Here is a 19792-nt window from a genome sequence, read left to right on the forward strand (position 1 = left end):
GTTTCATTGTGTTGGCCAGGCTGGTCTCAAACTCCTGACCTTGTGATCCACCCGCTTCGGCCTCCCAAAGTGCTGGGATTACAAGCGTGAGCCACCACGCCCGGCCCCAAATGTAAATATTCTTATTGTGTGTGTCTATTTCTCATAGTCCCCTTCTCATCGTAGCCATTGCGAAGCATATGTCTTCATAATTTTTTGTACCCAGCTATTAATAAATGAATAAATAAACTACTGCTATGTTGTGGATGTGTGACTATGTTAATTTCACTCCCTCCTTATACTAAAGGCTAATCTACCATTAATGAGGCATAATGTTTTCTTCTTAAATCATGTGCTGTTTGTATCTCTTCCTTTAAAATCTTCTCCTCCAACCCCAACCAACCACCAAAAACTATCCCTCCTAAAACGAAACAAAACATGGAATTTTAGACATTGGAAACTGCAATACCAAAGTTTGTGTCCTTTTCAGAGTGTCCCTAAACACTAAATAAATTTAGTATTTTATAGGGCATTAATCAAGATTTTAGACATATTAGCACCACAACTTTATTTTTCTAGAGAGATAGGCCTATTTGATAACAGGACTTCAAATTTCACCTTACAAAATTGGTGGTTTAGAAATGTGATGAAATCACATATTCTCAGATTCAAGAATATTCCTTGAATCCTTCAGAAAAACAAACATTAAGTTCATCGGGCTATCAACATTTCCCAAGAACATTATGTTAATCTAGCTTATTTTGACATGCTCACCTACATGAAAATGCTCTGCAGAAGAACCCTGTAATACATATTCTAATGGGGCTTTCTTCTAAAAGTGTGGTGTGTTCTTTTTTTGTTTTCTTTACATACTTTGACAATTTCATACCTGTCAGAAGAAGGCAAATGGCAAATCCATCTAGTATGGGATAGATTTCTCAGGGTCACAAAAGAAACCAGTATCGCTTGTAACCTCCTCTTCTCCACCCATGTTTCTCCAGGCTCTCGTTGCTATTTTCATATGATTCACTCACTAAAAATCAACACAGTTATCATTGAAATGGCAGACAGAAGCAAACCCAAGTCAATAAAAATGAACCTCGTCTTTGTAAAGGCCAAAGAGGAAGATCTGGTCTGGAGCTGCAGGCAGACACAAGACACTGTGAAAACAGGTTTCAAAACATTTCTGAGAACAGAAAGGATGCTCTCCTTCCAAATGTCTTTACATGAAAAGACTTCCTAAGAGATGGGATGCCCCAAAAATCTAAGTCCTGAGAGCTGAACTGCTAATGAACCTGATGAGGGAGAACAATGGAAGGACAAAGAAAGCAGAGTTGCCAGTCAGGAAGTTGCACACTGGGCTCCTTCTGAAAAGAGGCACAAACCCACGATCCTCAGGAAGAAGAGCCAGGACCTCTAAGACCAGTGAGTGGACAGCAGAAGCACCAATGAAGGGAAGGACAAAGAAGTCACATCCAGTGTGCAGCACACACTATGTGGTCATCAAGTGGTAGCAATTACTGGAATCACTGAACCAGAGCTTCCTGTGAAGCCTACACAACAGAGGTCAAACCACCGCCAGCACAGCCAGCAGCAGCACCTACACTGAATCCTGATAAGAACTGTTGGCAGCTTACGAAAAAAAGAAAGAAAGAAATCCAGTACTGGTAGGGTTGTGAAAAAATGAACCTTGAGGTTCATTAGTTCATTAATTGACCTTACCATCCTATCTGGTCAAAATTACTAATAAAATATTCTCCCCGCTCTATCCAGTAATTTGGTTGCTTGCATGTCAAAACTTATTAGCTTCAAATTAGAGCTCATAGTTTTAGGGAGAAAAAAAGAGTAGAAAACAGGGCAACGATGTTAAAGTGAATTCATGCAGAACCTGTCATCAAAGAAATCATTAACTTAAGCAGCAGCCTGTGGGAATAAAATGAGAGAGCTCCCTGAGCTGAGTGGACAGAGCATATATTAGCCCATGCTAAGAAGCCTTTTAGCCAAATGTCCTATTCCCACTTAGCAGAAGACAACGCAATGTTTTCCTGTTCCAATAAGCACAGCAGCATGCATGTGGAACAGGGAACAGGATGGGTAAATTTTGTCATGGCATCTTGGGCAACTGCTGTCCAACTGACTTTCAGGGCCACAGCCAGGTTGAACTATGAGACCTCTGTCAAGCCTAATGCAGTGGTTCCCTCTGATCGAGCCAAAGAGGACCAACCTAGAAGTCAGTCTCAGTCAGGGACATTTCTGGATGAAACACCTCCCCCTACCTCTGCATTTAATGGGAAAAGGAGAATTACTTGCTTAGAAAAAAAGCAGAATCTATCAGCATGTAATGAGATCCAGCATTACATAGGAACAAGGCTAATGTGTGAAAAGAGTGAGCACATTTCTTTAGGAACACACAGCTAAATTCTAGCTCAGCCTCACTGCACAGAAGAGCAAATGAGTGGAGAATGGAAACACTTGAAAATAAATGAATGGTCTCACTGTGTACCCTGACACACGCCACCTTTTTAGACTTGCAGAGTAGAGATGATGAGTGAGGGTAACTTTAGTGCACTCTTAGAAGGCTGCTTTCAAAACCATCATGTCTACAAGCAGGGAGAAATTCAGTTAGATTAACGGCGAGCTCACCTACTGCACATTCTTCAAGATACCAGGACACAAACGAGAATGAACATTTTTTGCTTTTGAGCTGATAACCGTTGAGCTTAAAATCCTATCATGAAAGAGAAACATAAAGAAGCAGGCCTAATTAAACTCTGTGTCTCAGGGCAGTAATTCTCATTCTTCCCCAACAGTTAAACAGGAATTAGGGGTTCAGTGAGTGACAACCTTTCATGGGCATATCCTGATGTTGTCAGAACCCTGCACCTGGTGGCAAAGGGAAACACAATAATAATCGGTCACCATCACGCCTACTTGAGTTAGCAATTACCACGTAGGTATAAATAAAATAGACCGTGGATGATGCACAATTTTGAGAGCCAAAGGTGAGGCATGGTCTTTTCCTTGTCAGAACATGTAAGAACAGAAGTAAAGGTGACATTATTATAGGGCTCATACTCAACCTACTATAATTGTTTTAAGTAGCTCTTTTGGAAATGCTAATATCTACCTCTCTCTTTTGCTGCAAATGAGCTATGTATCAAGTTTCTATGGTGCTCTCACTGCTCTGAGAGTGCACTTGACCAACGTGACCTGGAAGAGGGAGCATTTCTGACATTGACATTTACCAGAGTGGACCCTCAGAGGTTAGATGACAGGTTATTAAGAGATTGAAAGTCTCATCAACCTGGCTTTGCTTTTCAAACGTTTCCACATACCTGTGTATCTCCAGACTTGGGCGTGAGTGTGGGAGTGCTTTGGCTAAAAGAATCACCTGCACACATGTAGGTTCAATATGGGACCTACTTCTTGAGTTCACAGCTTCTAAATAAAGTAACAAGAAGGAGAAGAAGACTTTGCAAGTATGATTCTGTGTGTAGTTAAAAAAAATCCTATCTGATGAGGAAGAAAACAGAATCAAAGGTCTCCACTTCTGAGCATTTCTGAGTTTTCATACAGTAGTTCTGTCATGCCAACTTCCTTGTCAAGAATGGACTTGTAATATTAGGTGCCCTAGAGCAAAAATGAAAATATTAAGAGATTAAAGAGAAGCCAGACATCCTTAATCTGAGGCCAATGTACTAAGAAGTTACCTTGAACAATTACAAAATGCAAAGAATTGTGCAAAATGCAAAGAACTGTGCAAAATGCAAAGAATTGTACAAAATGCAAAGAATGCCTATTTCTTTTAAAGATGAGAGTAAACTAAAGCTTAGTTAAGTTACAACTCAGTGACTTAGGAACTGAACTGAAGTTAGGGTTTTGCTCTGAACAAAATAATTTATTTAAAGCCAATTAACAGTATAAACACGATTGGAGTGACTACTCAAATGCTTTCAAAACTATTTAGAAGTACCCATTTGTAACTAACTGACACAGTAATTACAAGCAGCACCCTACAGGTACTCTAGCCTTGAGAGCTTACTCATCATTTTATGGCTGAATCCATGAGAATTCAGATGGTGGAACCAGCTCCCATTGCCCACCTCTCAGAAGAACACCCAATGTCTGGGGTCAGGCTGGCCCACACAGGTGTGGGGAGGTGAAGAGACACAGAACTGGGGTTGTTCCCTTCTGTATCCCCTGCCACATACACACCCAGAAAAATCTTACACTCCTACATACAGCAACAACTTTGCTACTCACCCAGGCTTTCTAGTCGGGTTTGGCTTGTGAAATTCTTGGTGCAGCCATCCAGGGCCATCTCCCTCTTCCCGCCATGCCCCAGGACCAGTGAGTTTCCATTTCTGTCCACCTAGGAGCTGTCCATGACAAGCTCTGCCCACGGCTTTCCTTCATCCCTGCGACTACAGAGCAACACACCCTGGGGATCCTCTGGTCAGTGCTATCTCTTCTTCCATGCTTGTGTTTGAATGATGGAGAAAGCTCGGCACTCTGTTGCCTAACTCCGGCTTTCCCTGTTTTAAGCCAGGCTGCAGGACAGGCTATTTATCACGGTGCAGGACCAGGAGCCTACAGTGGCTCCCCATTTTCTACCGACTCAAGTGCCAGATCTGCTTCCCACGTCTCACCTCCACCTTCAGTGCCTGTCACCCGCTGCTGTGTGCCAGCAGGGAGCTTCGGCTCTGAGAGGCTGGCACCTTCACGGTCTCTCTAAGGCGAGGCTGCGTTCCACTTCTGGATGCGTGTGTTGAGCATATGTCTCTTTCCTTAACAGCCCTCTTCCCCGGCACCACTCTACCTAACCTTACCCATGCTGCCGGTTTATCTCAATGGACCTCCTCCATAAAGCTTCCCTGACCACTTCAGCCATCTCCGTGTAAAAGTCCCACAGATGTTACCAGGGGTCCCATACAATTCAACAGTTAGGTCTCCACACCCTATGCAGCTTTCTGGGACTTTCACATTTCAGTCGAGTCTCCCCAGCTGGCTGTGGGCTTTTTTATTTCAGTGATTATCCCTTTACAGTATTTTTTAATGCATCCCCACATGTTGGGATGTACTCAGTAAATACTCCAAAGACCTAGGATCATAGAATGTTAGAGCTAGAAGGGGGTCTTACTTAGCCTTTTCATTGTATAGATGAAGCAACTGAAATCTGCAGAAATTCACAATGAATTTTTGTCTGAAGAGAACCCAGGCCAACAATCCCCAGTTCAATGCTTTCACACTTCCAATCTGCACATTCACTTCAGTCTGTGTAAGGTCATTTAGTATCTTTGAACATAAACATTTTTCCTAAAAATAAATTCATGATTCTCACTTTCACTGCATTAGTTTGGGCTTTTAAAATTTATTATTATTATTTTTTTTGAGACAGAGTCTTGCTCTGTTGCCCAGGCTGGAGTGCAATGGTGCAATCTCAGCTCATTGCAAACTCCGCCTCCCAAATTCAAGCGATTCTCTGCCTCAGCCTCCCGAGTAGCTGGGATTACAGGCACCCACCATCACGCCTAGCTAATTTTTGAATTTTAGTAGAGATGGGGGTTTCACCATGTTGGCTAGGCTGGTCTCTAACTCCTGAGCTCAGGTGATCTGCCCGCCTTGGCCTCCCAAAGTGCTGGGATTACAGGCATGAACCACCATATCTAGCCAACTTTTTAAATTTTTAAAATTCTTTTGTACTTTAGGTTCAGGGGTACCTGTGCAGGTGTGTTACTTGGGTATGTTGCGTTATGGTGAGGTCTGGGCTTCTCATGAACTCACCACTCAAATAGTTAACATAGGACCTGATGGGTAGTTTCTCGACCCTGACCCTCCTTCCGCCCTTCCCTCTTTTGGATTCTCCAATACCTACTGTTCCATCTTCGAGGGTTGGGCTTTTCAATAGTATTAATTCAGTGTGATATCACTGATAACAATTTGATTTGCCAGCTCCATTCCCCAAGCCAGTGACGGTTGTGAGGAAATGCTCCTGTGAAATGGCACTGCCCTTAGCTGGGTTTGTGTAGAGACCGGGACACTGAAGACAGACAGAACAAATTCCAAGGACACACACACTCCACCATCACTGGGTCAATGCAACACAGCCCAGACATCTGAGTATAGATGACTGACACATGTCAACGCACAAAACATAGTTCTGAGTGAAGCGAAAGAGAAAATCTAGACAGGCAAGTTCAGGTGCCAAACATGTCTTTTTAGCCTCATTCAGATTACAAATAACAGGTGTTCCACCAGAGTTGCTGAAAGAGCAAACATCGCTTTAGGTCATGTCCCATCAACTACTAACAGAAATTTGCTTTTTTGTGCTCCCCAACTTTCTTAAAATTTTAGGTTTTTTTCTTTCTCCCATCTGGGTTGGTTGGATTTTCAAACATCAGCTGCTCTGCGGCGGAGGGGAGGGTGAGATGGGAGTAGCAGTGGATGACAGATTGTGGATCCACACAGCAGCGCTCTTCCCTGCTGTTTGGAGGTGCGAAACGGCTCAGCTCATCCGCACCCGCCCACCCTCCCACTGCGAGGTGCATCTGCTGGAACTGGCCCGTGGGCGACAGACTGTTTTTCTGAGATGGCTCGTGTCAGAGCATTGGGTGGCAGGTAGGTAGCGACGTGGGCGCTTTGCTACTCAGAATTTCTGAGTCAGAATTTCTGAGTCAGTCTGACACGTAGGCAGCTGCGGAACAGGCTCTCCAGGTTCTTTAATTAACTTAATCCATCTAACCATGGTCTTTAAATAATTAAGTGCCTTGGTAACCCGTGTTCAAACATTTGAAGAATGTTAGTTACCACCATGTTTCAACCTTTCAATTCTAGTTTAAAACACCTTATTTTTCTTCTTGTTGTTTATAAGCTGTGACTTCTTAAAAAATACAGTATTTGAGGGAAAAAAAGAAGATGTTTAGATGACCAATAATGAGCACGGAGCCAGCCCTGTTATACTCATGGGAACATTTCAAACAGTAAAGCAACAATGCAGTAAAAATGTAAATCACTCAGGCGTTTTTCTGAGAGTCACACGAAAATCCTCCCATCATTACAAACTGTCAAAATCGTCAATGTGTTTATTTGAACCTGACATACTCCTATAATGTTTAGATTGTTTGTGGAAAAAAAATCATGTTTTACTTACTTACTTCCTAAAAACAGAAACCACCTAGATTCATTCTTTGGTGCCTTTATTTAATATTAGCTACTCCTTAAAAGTGATATTTATTTATTCTTTGAATTACATAAAATATAATTTTTATTAAACTATTATATCAAATACTAAATATCATACTGTTAATTTTAAGAAAATATGAAGCAAATACTTCTTTTGGGGGCTTTTTTTTTTTTCAGTTTCCCAAACAACCTTTTGTAATATTAAATCAGAAAACAATATTACAGTTTAGGTACTCTTTCTTAGCCTGGAAGTATTTAACACTGTTGTTAAATGTATTCATTAAATGGCATATCAGCCCGGGGAATTCACATTCTCAATCTGAATGACTCCTTCTTTCTTTTCTACTTACTGACATTCTATTTCTCCTTCAAGGTCAAAATCAGATATCACCCCCAAAAGCCTTCTTCAGCCTCTGCAGTGAGTTAATCGATGTGCGTGATCCAGCATGACACCATGGCAAGCTGTACCAACAGAAGGCACTGTTACCTACACTCCAAGTGTGGCCCTCATCACGCCCCATTAGGGTTTACTCTGTGCCTCATGTAGATAGATCCTCCTGGACACCCAAAAGGGATCTCAAGTTCAGCAGGTTCCGGACCCGGCTCCAGATTCTTTATCCAGCACCTCTCCTTCCATGGCCTTCCTTTGGTCTATAAAGAAGAACCACATTGCCAGAGGCTCAGGCCAGAAACCCTGGGGTCATTCTTCACTCTTCTTTTTTTTACCCCTCACATCCAATCTATCAGCAAAGCCAGATGGTTTGGCCAACAATATGAATCCAGAATCTGACCACTTCTCATTACCACTTTTCTCAGCCACCAACAGGCATCGGTGGTCCAATGACCCCCTGGGTCATCGGAAGAGCCTCCTTTTACGTCTCAGCCTCAGCCTTGCCCTCCTACACCAGCCAGAGTGAACACATTGGAAGAGTCAGTCAGATTGTGTCAACCCTTTGCTCAAAATCTCCCGGTGCTTTTCCCCTAGCTCAGATAAAAGCCAGATGCTTTGCAGTGGCCTGGGACATCCTACAACATCTGCCCCCTCCCCTTCTTCCTGACCTCATCACTCCCCTCTTACTCAGCTCCAGCCACAGTCACTTTCTAGCTGCACCTCCAATAGAAGCCTTTGTTCTGGAACACAGCTTCCCAGAAAACTGCATAATGCACTCCCTGCCTCCTCTAACTCTTTATGTAAGTGCCATCTTCTCGGTAAGGCCTTCACGGACAACTTTATGGACGACTGCAATCCTGGACTCCGCCCCCTTCACCACAGACTAATCACACACTCCCTATCTCCTTTGCTCTGCTGTGTTGCTCCCGAGCACCTATCACCACCTAACACCCTGGACATTTCCCTTAGTTATCTCCTTGTTCATGCTGGAGCTCAGAAAATGATAACCCAAAATGAAGGTCCCAGAAGCAAAAATTTTTCTCTGATCTTCTCCTGCCCTCCTATCTCTCACCCCTCATCCTCCCCCAAGGCTAGCCATAAAATCTGGAATACCTCTTCCCCAAGGTGGATCCTAGAAACCAGAACCATTTTCCCCAAAGCCAGCCATAAAACCAAAAAATACTCCTCTAACTTCTCCTCCACCTTTCTATGTAAAACTGGCCACTGAAATTATATGACCCACCTTGTTTGACTGTAGGTCATAAGAATCCTCATTCCAGAGAGGGTGCTGCCCCACACCCAGGAGGAAGGAATGCTGCTCAGAGAGACCGAGAAGATTCTAGATAGGCCTTGCTGGGCCTCCCCACTCAGTCTTGGAAGAATTAGATCATTCCCTTTCGGTCCAATCACATTTTTTTACACACCTGTTTATCCTTTGTTGAACTTAAGCATAAAAGTGAATGGTTTCCCCTGTATTTTTGGGTCTTTATTCTGAAGGCTCCCATGTCACATAAACTATGATCAAGCAACTGTATATGCCTTTTCTCCTATTAATCTGCCTTTTATCAGTTGATTTTCAGTGAACTTTCAGAGGGTGAAGGAAAAGTTTTCTCTTGGCCTCTACAATTGTATCTCCCACCCCAACCCAGACTGACACATCCAGGAGGACAAAAGTGATTTTTGTTTTTGTTCCCTGCCATATCCCTAAGTGCCTGTAGTAGCACCTGGTCAACCCAAGTGCTCCACAAACACTCACTGAAGAATGAATGCCTCTCTTCTCTTTAGATCACTTAGGGCCTTTTGTGGTGCACTGAGTACACATGAGGCCCCTCAGATATCACTGCTCTTATATGAATAGCTTCAGAACCCATTTGGCAATGCAGGCCTCTGTTTCCTCATCTAAGAATAAAGTTATATCTAAGGTCTCTTGAGTAGAAGTAACATCTTGAGAACCTTCTTCATTTTTCAGAAAAGGACACAGATTCAGACACATGAAGAACTGTGCCTTAAGATGCTCCTTTTAAGCACCTGTTGAGTGCTAGGGATGCCAAGTGAGGCCAAGACAAGTGCCATGGCAACTAGGTGCCAGGTGAGGCCAGGTGAAGACAAATGTTATGGGAACCAGCAGGTAGAAAGCTAAGTGCTGTGGAGAAACAGCAGGAAGGGGTCTGGGACAACAGAACCTGAAAAGAACCTGCTTCTCAGTAGCCCCAAGTCCTGTGTGTGCCTGGCTCAGCACGTCCTGGGGAGCACACTTTGCTGGAGTAAGGCACTTCTGCTACCTCCCTCCTCAGTGCAACTTCCACTAAAGACTCTTCAGACTCTATTCAGATGAAATGATGAAATGATGAAACCGGTGACCGAATAAGCCCCAAGAGGCTTCAGTGAAGCAGAGTGAATAGGGGACTGGGGCATCAACTTGAGTAAATAGCTTAACTCAGGTCACAGAATCCCCCACATAACAAGGGATGACCATAACAACTGGAGTCTCCAACTCCAACTCCAACTCTATTGATCATACTCAGAGAGATGAAAACTAACATGTTTTACTCTCTAAATCCCTTAGAAACATTCTACCTGCTTTTGTTACGTTTTTTGATTCGAATAGTTTTAGGTTTACTTTCTTTTTTTGAAAGAAAGCTTTTTGGCAGGGGCGGTGGCTCACACCTGTAATCCCAGCACTTTGGGAGGCTGAGGTGGACTACTTGAGGTCAGGAGTTCAAGACCAGCATGGCCAACATGGCAAAACCCTGTCCCTACTAAAAATACAAAAGCTAGCCGGGCGTGGAGGCATGCACCTGTGGTCCCAGGTATGCAGGAGGCTGAGGCAGGAGAATCGCTCGAACCCGGGAGGTGGAGGTTGCAGTGAGCTGAGATTGCGCCAGTGCACTCCAGCCTGGGTGACAGAGTGAGACTCCATCTCAATAACAAAAAACAAAAGGTTTCTTTCTTCTTTTTAAAACTGACACATAATAATTTTACACAGTGATACCTCAATACATATAATATACAGTGATCAGATCAGGGTAATTACCATATCCATCATCTCAAATGTTTATCATTTCTTTGTGTTGGGAACATTTAATACCTTCCTTTCAGCGACTTGAAACTATATTTTACTGTTAACTGTAGTCATTCTACAGTGGTATAGACAACCAGAACTTATTCTGCCTATCTAGCTGTAGTTTCGTATCCTGTAACAAATCTCTCCCCATCCCCCCTCTCTGTACCCTTCCCAGATGCTAGTATGCTTGGTTTACTTTTTACTTCATAAAGCCAATCTTTTATTTTTCTTGCTAACCATTTCCATTTGTTTTTGTTATCTTCCATTGTTTCTTTTTGAAAAGATAATCTCAGAAGTTAGTACATTAGAAAAACTGTTTGAGATTAACTTTCTTTTTAGCTTCCACATGAGTGAGAACATGTTGTATTTAACACTCTGTGCCTGACTTTCTGTCCTCTGAATGCCCCAGCCATGATTTCACCAACTCTCTCTGAGTCCCCTGGGAGCTTTCTGTCTAAAAGCCCTTCCATGCGTACTAACACCTGAGTCTCAGAGGCAGCAGCGGGCAGGCTTTTATTTCACAAAGTATGTCAATCCCAGTCAGAGGAGCTAATGCAAAAAGTTAGACTCTGATTTGGGATCAAGCAGATGGTAGGAAATTAAAAACACTATCAATGTCTAACCTAAGCCAATTAATCTGGTCAACATAACAATCAACTGTTTCATAAATTGAAGAAGGCAAACATGACACCAGTAGAAAGTCACAGATAAGCCCTTCTGGTCTGATTCAAGTTTAGGGAGATAATCCCACAGTCCTTTCAGGTGCACAAACTCTATACCTCCATCTCCTCATTCTCTCTCTTCCTCCATTCAGCCTCAGATCAGGGTTATCACCTTGCAGTATGCTGCTGACAGAGAGCGGACTACCAACTTTGAGGATCGGACAAAAAATAAGGGATCTATGCAGAAGAAACAAAGAAAGTTGGAGTACAAACTGAGTCTAGGAGATAGAAGGATCATGGGAGACAATAAAACACCCCAAAAGTTGCCTGCTTTCCAATAAAGGGACAACCTTTATCTCCTGCCATGAATAAGCCACCTGGGCATGACACAGTCAGTGGAGAACTTCAGCACCTTAGTATTTCACAGATTTGTCAATAATACAATTGGAAGATGTCTTTGGAGAATAAAACCCAGCACAGTGCAACTCTGTGTATGTCAGAGTGTTTGAGGCAGATGAGATTTCTGTCCCTGAAACCAACCTTGTAGTAAGCTGAACCATGTGGAATTGCCATTTTTATGGGTCAAAACAATTGAGGGTCAGCAATTCACATGCTCCAAAGACAACAAACACTCACACACAGCAACGGTCCAATGAGCAAGGTCATAAAACAACTTGTTCTGAAAGCATCAGAGTTCCCATTAGGGTACTGGTTCAATCAAAGATTCTGTTTTTGGTAGGACTTATGGTTATGTCATAAAAGCAAAGACATCATTTCTTCCAAGTTATTGATAATAGTAGCAGTATCTTTCAGGGGCTATAGAATGACACTCACACACAGCAACAGTCCAATGAGCAATGTCATAAAACAACTTGTTCTGAAAGCACCGGAGTTCCCATTAGGTTACTGGTTCAATCAAAGATTCTCTCTTTGATAGGTCTTACAGTTATGTCATAAAAGATCATTTCTTCCAAGTTAATGATAATAGTAGCAGTATCTTCCAGGGGCTATAAAATAGGCATAGATAACAACAAATTTGTAATTTAAAAAAAAATCCAAACCTTCAAAATACTAAAAACTGATATGTTTTATAGGCAGATATGAGTTCACAGATTTAAACACTAAGTATCTGTTCTCTTTGACCATTATTGGGTGGAAATGTTTCTAGAATTTATTATATACTTCCCTGCCTTCTTAGGTAGAAGCATGCTGAGATATTTTTCTTGATGATTCAAGGACGTCGATTACTATGTTATGCCCTAAAACCATGATGCCCCATTCGGGTATATAAAATTGTTGCAAGACTAAAGACTTACAGATTCGTCTCTTGTCCTCCACTATTTGCGTGGTTTTTGTGCAACTAAATAAAACCTATTATGTACCTCTATATTAGTTTGCTAGGGCTGCCTTAACAAAATACCACAAGCAGGTGGCTTAAACAACAGAAATTTATTTTCTCAAAGTTACGGAGGCTTCACGTTCAATATCAATGTGTCTATAGGCTTCATTTCTTTTGAGGCCTCTCTCTTGGCTTGCAGATGGCCACCTTCTCACTGTGGTCTCATTTTAACTTAATCACCCCCTTAAAGATGTTGCCTATAAATACAGTCACATTTTGAAATATTGAGGTTAGAACTTCGACATAAGAACTTGAGGGAGATTATCCGGCCCATAACAAGCTCCTATGCCCAGATGTTTTATCAAAGCTCAGGTTCTTAGATATACCTGCGTTCAAATCAAGACCAAGTCACTTCCAGCTTTGGGACCTAGGTAGAGAAGTTGTTCAACCTAAATTTCCGTTTCATCCTCTGTAAAGTAAGGCAATGATACCTACATCTCATCAGTTTATTGCAATGCATGGAAAAGAATGTGTATAAACAATTGCCTGGCACATATAAAGGGTTCAATAAATATGTTATTTTAAAATAAAATTTTAGTTTGTAATTTTTAAACTATCTTTTTATAACCTGCCATGTATACTTCCCCATAGCTGTGCCTTTCCCTTTGTAATCTATTATATTACAGGCTGGAAAACCAGATAATTAAACTTCTAGAATTAAATGTGAAGGCTCAAAATCAAGACCTGTGAATACAGAGCACAAACATCAGAATATGGGATTTTGGATCTCTCTTGTGGCGGATACAGAGTTTGCTTGTTTAATTTTATGTAAATTCTATAGTAGAGCTAATATAGTATTTATTGTACATTTTAGATAAGATAATCACAATGTGAAGTGTAGCTTGTCATCATTAAAGAAAAAAAAAGCAGTGACATAAATTGGACGGTAAGTAAGTGACATCTGAAATAAACATTTGCTTTGAAAGTGGTCAGTGGTGATACATAATTTATTCAATGTTGCATACCACTTAAAACAACAGCATAAAGAAGGTTGAGAAGCTGAACTTTCTTATACAAAGTTTCCCAAAAGGAAGTGAAATACTCAGAATACTCTTAGCATACCTTTCAAGTATCATTCTGAAGCCCATGTCAGCAAACTTTTTTTGTCAGACAGTAAATATTTTAGGTTTTGTGGCCACATGGTTTCTGTTCAACTATTCAACTCTGCCACCTCAGCCAGAAAGCAGTCATAAATGATACAGGAACAAACAGGTGTGGCTGCACACCAATAAAACTGTGTTTATGGACAATGAAATTTGATTTTCATAAAACTTGACTGTGTCAGAAAATATTATTTTTCTTTTTTTTTGACTCAATCATTTGAAAATATAAAGCCATTCTTAGATCAGGCAGCACAAAAACACATGGTGGGCCAGATTAGGTCCGGGGGCCCTAGTTTAGTCTCGCTCTGTTGCCCAGGTTGGTGTGCAGTGGTGTGATCTTGGCTCACTGCAACCTCCGCCTCCTGGGTTCAAGCAATTCTCCTGCCTCAGCCTCCCGAGTAGCTGGGGTTAAGGCATGGAACACCACACTCAGCTAATTTTGGTATTTTTAGTACAGACGGGGTTTCACCATGTTGGCCAGGCTGGTCTTGAACTCCTGACCTCATGATCCACCTGGCTCGGCTTCCCAAAGTGCTGGAATTACAAGCATAAGCCACCATGTCTGGCCCACTTCATTCTATTCTAAAAACTCAACAAATATTTGTTGATGGTAACACATTTGTACTACTGAAAATAATTTGAAAACTAAGGATCAGTCCAGCATCCCCCATTGCCTCTTCCCATCTTCTTTATTTGAAAACTACCTATTTATTTGAAAACTACCTATGTTGTAGTAGCTCCCTACCCGCCTTAATCAAAAGCCACTGTACACCAAGCCCAATTAAGTTCACTTACTGAACACTTTCAATAGAGTTTCAATGCATCTCTTCATAAATAGGAATAAAGCAGTGTCCTGAATAAAGGCACCAGGGCTACCAATGACAGGAACAGGGGCCAGGCGTGGTGGCTCATGCCTGTAATCCCACACTTTGAGAGGCTGAGGTGGGAGATGGCTTAAGGCAACAAGTTTGAGACCAACCCAGGCAACAAAGCAAGACCACCCTCTCTAAAGAAAAATTAAAAAATTGGCCAGGTGCGGTGGTGCACACCTGTAGTCCCAGCTCCTCAGGAGGCTGAAGTGGGAGGATCAACTGAGCCTGGGAGTTAGAGGCTGAAGTGACCCATGATGGTGCCACTGCATTCCAGACTGAGTGAGAGAGCAAGACTATATCTCCAAAAGTAAAAAGGAACAGGAACTGGGCTGTCATGTGGATCCCATATTTACAAAGCAGCAAAAGGTACTAAAAGTTTGTATACTGCATGAATACAAAAATTGTACTTCTTTTTTTTTTTTTAAGATGAAGTCTTGCTCTGTTGTCAAGCTGGAGTACAGTGGTGCGATGTCGGCTTACTGCAACCTCCGCCTCCCGGGTTCAAGCCATTATCCTCCTTCAGCCTCCTGAGTAGCTGGGACTACTGGCATGTACCACCACGCCCAGCTAATTTTTGTAATTTCAATAGAGACCATGTTGGCCAGGATGGTCTCCATCTCTTGACCTCGTGATCTGCCCCGCCTCAGCCTCCGAAAGTGCTGGGATTACAGGTGTGAGCCACCGCGCCCGGCCAAAAACTGTATTTTTACCAAACAGTTGTCACAACATGGCCTTGCTTTGGGGAATGAATAAAGAAGTAAACTTTAGTAAATCAACATCACAAGTTGTTCTTAAGGATGAATGACACTGTCCAACGTTTTAGACGGTTACCAAAGTTTAATAATTATTTCTTACTCCCCAGATACCACCTGGACAGTATTTTATCAATCCTTGAAAAAAGGAAAAAAAAAAAAAAAAAAAAAACCCACAGCATAAAAGTTCTGTGGGAAATTCTGCAGTCTATAATACCTACTTCTTTTTTTTTTTTTTTTTTTTGTATACAACTCTTCTTTCGGAAAAGCTCAAAACTGTATTGCACTCTTCCCCTCGTTCTCATGTGATTCCTATGCAGACGTTGCTGTATCTTTTAGAATGAAGGGTGATGGAGTTCAGGGCATGTGACCCCCAAACAGGGCACCTCAGCATTTGAGAAAACAGCAGAAGCAGGAAAGTCATTTTCACCTTCCTCTCAACCTTCTCCCTTAAAGCTCTGCCTTTCCTTTGAAGAAGACCGTCATTACAAGGGTCTATACCTTGAGAAAAGGAATACCCTATCCTTGAAGACACAGAGATGCCAAGGAAAATCTGAACAAATAAGCCTTACTAAATTCCTCCAGTTTATTAGCTTTTTAGATCATATCTTCCTTTTTTTTTTTTTTTTCCCTCCAAGACAGACTCTTGTTCTGTTGCCCAGGCTGGAGCACAGTGGCTCAATCACAGCTCACTGCAGCCTCAAACTCCTGGGCTCAAGCAATCCTTCTGCCTCAGCCTTCTAAGTAGCTGGGACTACAGGCACACGCCATCATTCTGGGCTAATTTTTTAAACAAGGTCTCACTCTTATTGCCCAGGCTAGAGTGCAATGGTGCAATTACAGCTCACTGCAGTCTTGAACTCCTGAGCTCAAGCAATCCTCCTGCCTTGGCCTCTCAAAATGCTGGGAGTACCTGTGTGAGCCACCGTGCTCAGCCAGATCATATCCTTTTGTTCTTCAAGCATTCACCTACACAACTGTCCCTAAAAATACATAAGCTTCCCTGTTTCTTTGGGTCTTCATTTCTAAAGGCGTCTATGTCATCTAAAACTTACATTAACTAAATGTGTGTGCTTTCATCCTGTTAATTTGTATTTTATTATAAGTTCCCCAGCCATGAACCTTACGATGAGTGAGAAATCTTTTCTTCCCTACAAAGGGAAATAAAGAGATGTTAAATTGTTTGCTAGAAATAATTCAGAGTCTTTGGCAAAGCCCAGAATGAGAAGAATATTGCTGAATTACCAACGTAAGCCTTCTTCCAAATAGACCATGAAGACTTTACTCAGTTCCTTCCAGAAATGGAAGTCAGTACATTCTGGGGTGAGAAGATTCTGACATAAATGCACTCATGGGCCTGTGTTACAATGATGACTACCAATAACAGCATCTTCATAATGCTCATTGTTAGCATTCTGGATAAGTCAAAGATGGACTGTACTGATTAATTGGGTAACAATTATTTCAGTGAGTTGCCATCAAAAGAACTAGAAGTGTTAAGAAAAGAAAAGAAAAAAAAAAAGCACAACATGTCTAATACCCACCCAGAAAAAGAAAAGGGATTGCAATTCATTTTATTTCGTTGGCGCTTTTCCAGAAAATATTTTCCTAGTAATGAAGCACACCAGCTTTACTCTAAAAAATTGTCTGTTTCCAGCAAGCAATTTAAAATATTGTTTGTTTCCAGCAAACAATTTAACATCTCTTTATTTCCCCTTATAGGGAAGAAAAGATTTCTCACCCATTATAAGATTCATGGCCAGGGCACCTACGATAATTTGAAGACTTTAAAAAACATCCAGTGAATCAAATAATGGGTAATTATAATTTTGAAACCTTAAGAAATATCAAATGTGTCAGATAATGGGACAGTACAAAGCCAACAGAACAGTATTTTTTTATTTAGAATAGTTGTATTCATCTAGCAAGAATTCATTGATCTGCTAACTTTACAAACCAAGAGGCACCTTTTTCATTTAGTTTATCCTTAAATGCCCCTTGCACTGATTTCCTAAATGAACACTTGTTTTGCATGAATACAGACTTTCTTAGGAACTACAAAGCAATCTGAACACCAATAATAAGACGTCTATTCCCACCCCACCCCTGTCTTAAACAGAAACTACAACGTTTTCTAATTCTCTCCTGGGTAGAATATCTCATCTATACAAGATTATAAACAATTTTTAGTATTTAGTTAGGCAATACGATGTTAAGACTATACATGAGTCATGAAAAATCCCACCCAGAAAAAAGCAAAGCTTTTTCCTCGGAACTGTTCTTATTCTTGTTCTATCCTCACAATATCATTAGTAAGAAAACACCACACACTATAATCATCCTTTGAAATGTTTACCCAACATTGTGACCCAGTTGTAAACTCTGTAGCCCCGTGGAAACACTTACTTCTGGGAAGAATGAATGACTCTTAATATAGCACAAATGTACTCCAAAGGAAAGGCATGGTGACTTCTAAATGATCTGAGGAACAGAGAGCTAGGTAAAGACAATGGAGGCAGAGTTACCGAAAGAAAAATTAAATTGTATTGGCAAGGGAAAAGGCATTCTTTGGAAAGTGAGATAACAGGTCTGTCTTGTCGAGCGCTACATTTAACACAGTTTTTCAGATCTCACAATACAAGCTAGAATTCCACTTCTGTTTATTTCAGGGTAGATTTACATCGGTTTACTAACTCACCCCAGACCTCTGAATAATTGTTTCATGTGAGCTACATGAATAGTGTATTATTACTCATTACCAAGTCATTACCAAGACAATCAACAAGATATAGCCCAAAGGGAATTATACACAATAATTTGGATGGTGGAGAGGGGGTGGGGAGGAAAGAAGAGTTGGGAGTCACACAAAGGGACGTGATTCACCTGTAAACGTTGAGGGTAGGGGGTTATAAAGTGTTCCTGGCAGAGAAACCACAAGGCCCAGGTTCCAGGACGACACTGGTAAGTAGGAAGTGTGTGACCTTGTGCATGACCAGATGGATTGTTTCGAAGATTGGATCTCATAGATCAAAAGAAGGGACTGTGCTGAACGCTCTTTGAGATTCCTCCCACTGTCCAAATACCAAATGATATCTCCACTCAGGGTATGCGCCTTACTAGGTCCGGCTGGGAAAATTCGGCCTTCATTCATCTAATCTGGCACAGTGACCGAGCCCTGGGGCATGCGCCCGGCCTCATCCTTCTCCATGGCCGGGCGCCCCGCGGGCGAGTCGTGCGGGGACGTGGCGCTTTAAAGTTTATGAGAAGCCTCGCACACCTCAAGTTGAAGGAACTGCTGAATCAGGGTGCCCCCATTTAGTCAGATCTTAGGCAATCCTATGGTTCCTTTACTCTCCCTCACCCTTCCTCCTACTCTGAAAAGAAACCAGATCGGCCTGTCCGCCCAGAGGTCACCTGGGAAGAGCAGAGTGATGTCACTCGGCTACCCCCAAAACTGCCTCCAAGGTACAAAAGAGCTGGAATATCTGTGCACGGTCCAAAAGGACGGCAGACTCAGGAAGGTGACTCTTTAGAAGGTATTATTACTAGACTGCACACTCGGCCTCTGGGATGGGGTGAGGAGGAAGGTGGTGAGTTCCATCATCCCGCTGCCTTGCTGCCCGGCGGCCAGGTGCTGCTACACATTCCAACCCGACCTTTTGGCTTAGGGGACTGCGAAAAAAGAACTCAAGCGGAGGAAGCACCTGCAGCCACCCAGGCCGGAGTTAGGGAACACTTCCCCAGAGTTACGTACTGCAACAACCAAGCCACGTCTGGAGCCACCTCTCTGGCTTCCGGCTCCGCAGGGCTTGCCCTCCCCGAGTCACCGCGGCAGGGGCCGGGGGCGCCGAGATGAAAGGGGAAGGTCGGAGGGTCGAGAGCACAGTGAGGGGAGGCGGGTTGGAGGCGCCGGGATGGCAAAAGGTGGGGGGTGGATTGGGAGGGTCAGAGGGGCCTGGGGCGCCAGGGCCGGGGTGTGTGAGGTGTGCGCGAGGTGGCCAGGGGGCGCGCAGGATACCCTACCTGTGGTGGAGAGCACGGTGCTGGCGAAGAAGAGCGCGGAGGTGAAGTCCCAGTTCCAGTTTCCCGAGGCGTTGCTGAGCACCGACACGCCGTAGTTGCTGGCCTCCAGCACCCGGCCCAGGAACTGCTCGAGCTGCTGCTCGGACAGGCACTCGTGCTCCTCCAAGAAGCGCCGCTTCAGCTTGCGCAGCTCCTGGCGCAGCAGGTCCTCGTAGGGCAGCTCCACTGAGGAGAAGACCACGGCGCCGAAGACCAGGTACAGCAGGTAGCCGAGCACCAGGAAGCCGAAGCACCAGGCCGAGCGGTGCCGCTCCACCAGGCGCACGCACGAGCTGCCCGCCAGGGACTGCAGCATCTTCTCCACC

The 19792-nt window shown here is 42.9% G+C and overlaps 1 protein-coding gene across 1 annotated transcript in view; it reads right to left on the minus strand.

Annotated features, from left to right (window-relative positions):
• KCNK1 (potassium channel, two pore domain subfamily K, member 1) overlaps positions 1–19786 on the minus strand; it is a 53533-nt gene extending 33747 nt beyond the window's left edge. Inside the window, exon 1 of the mRNA XM_011989374.1 lies at positions 19428–19786. Coding sequence (XP_011844764.1) covers positions 19428–19782 — 355 coding nt within the window. The 5' untranslated portion in view covers positions 19783–19786. The remainder of the gene's footprint in view (positions 1–19427) is intronic.
• Positions 19787–19792: the final 6 nt, after the last annotated feature.

This window comes from Mandrillus leucophaeus, unplaced genomic scaffold (assembly GCF_000951045.1).
Source record: "Mandrillus leucophaeus isolate KB7577 unplaced genomic scaffold, Mleu.le_1.0 Scaffold350, whole genome shotgun sequence".
NCBI classification, from domain to species: Eukaryota; Metazoa; Chordata; class Mammalia; order Primates; family Cercopithecidae; genus Mandrillus; species Mandrillus leucophaeus.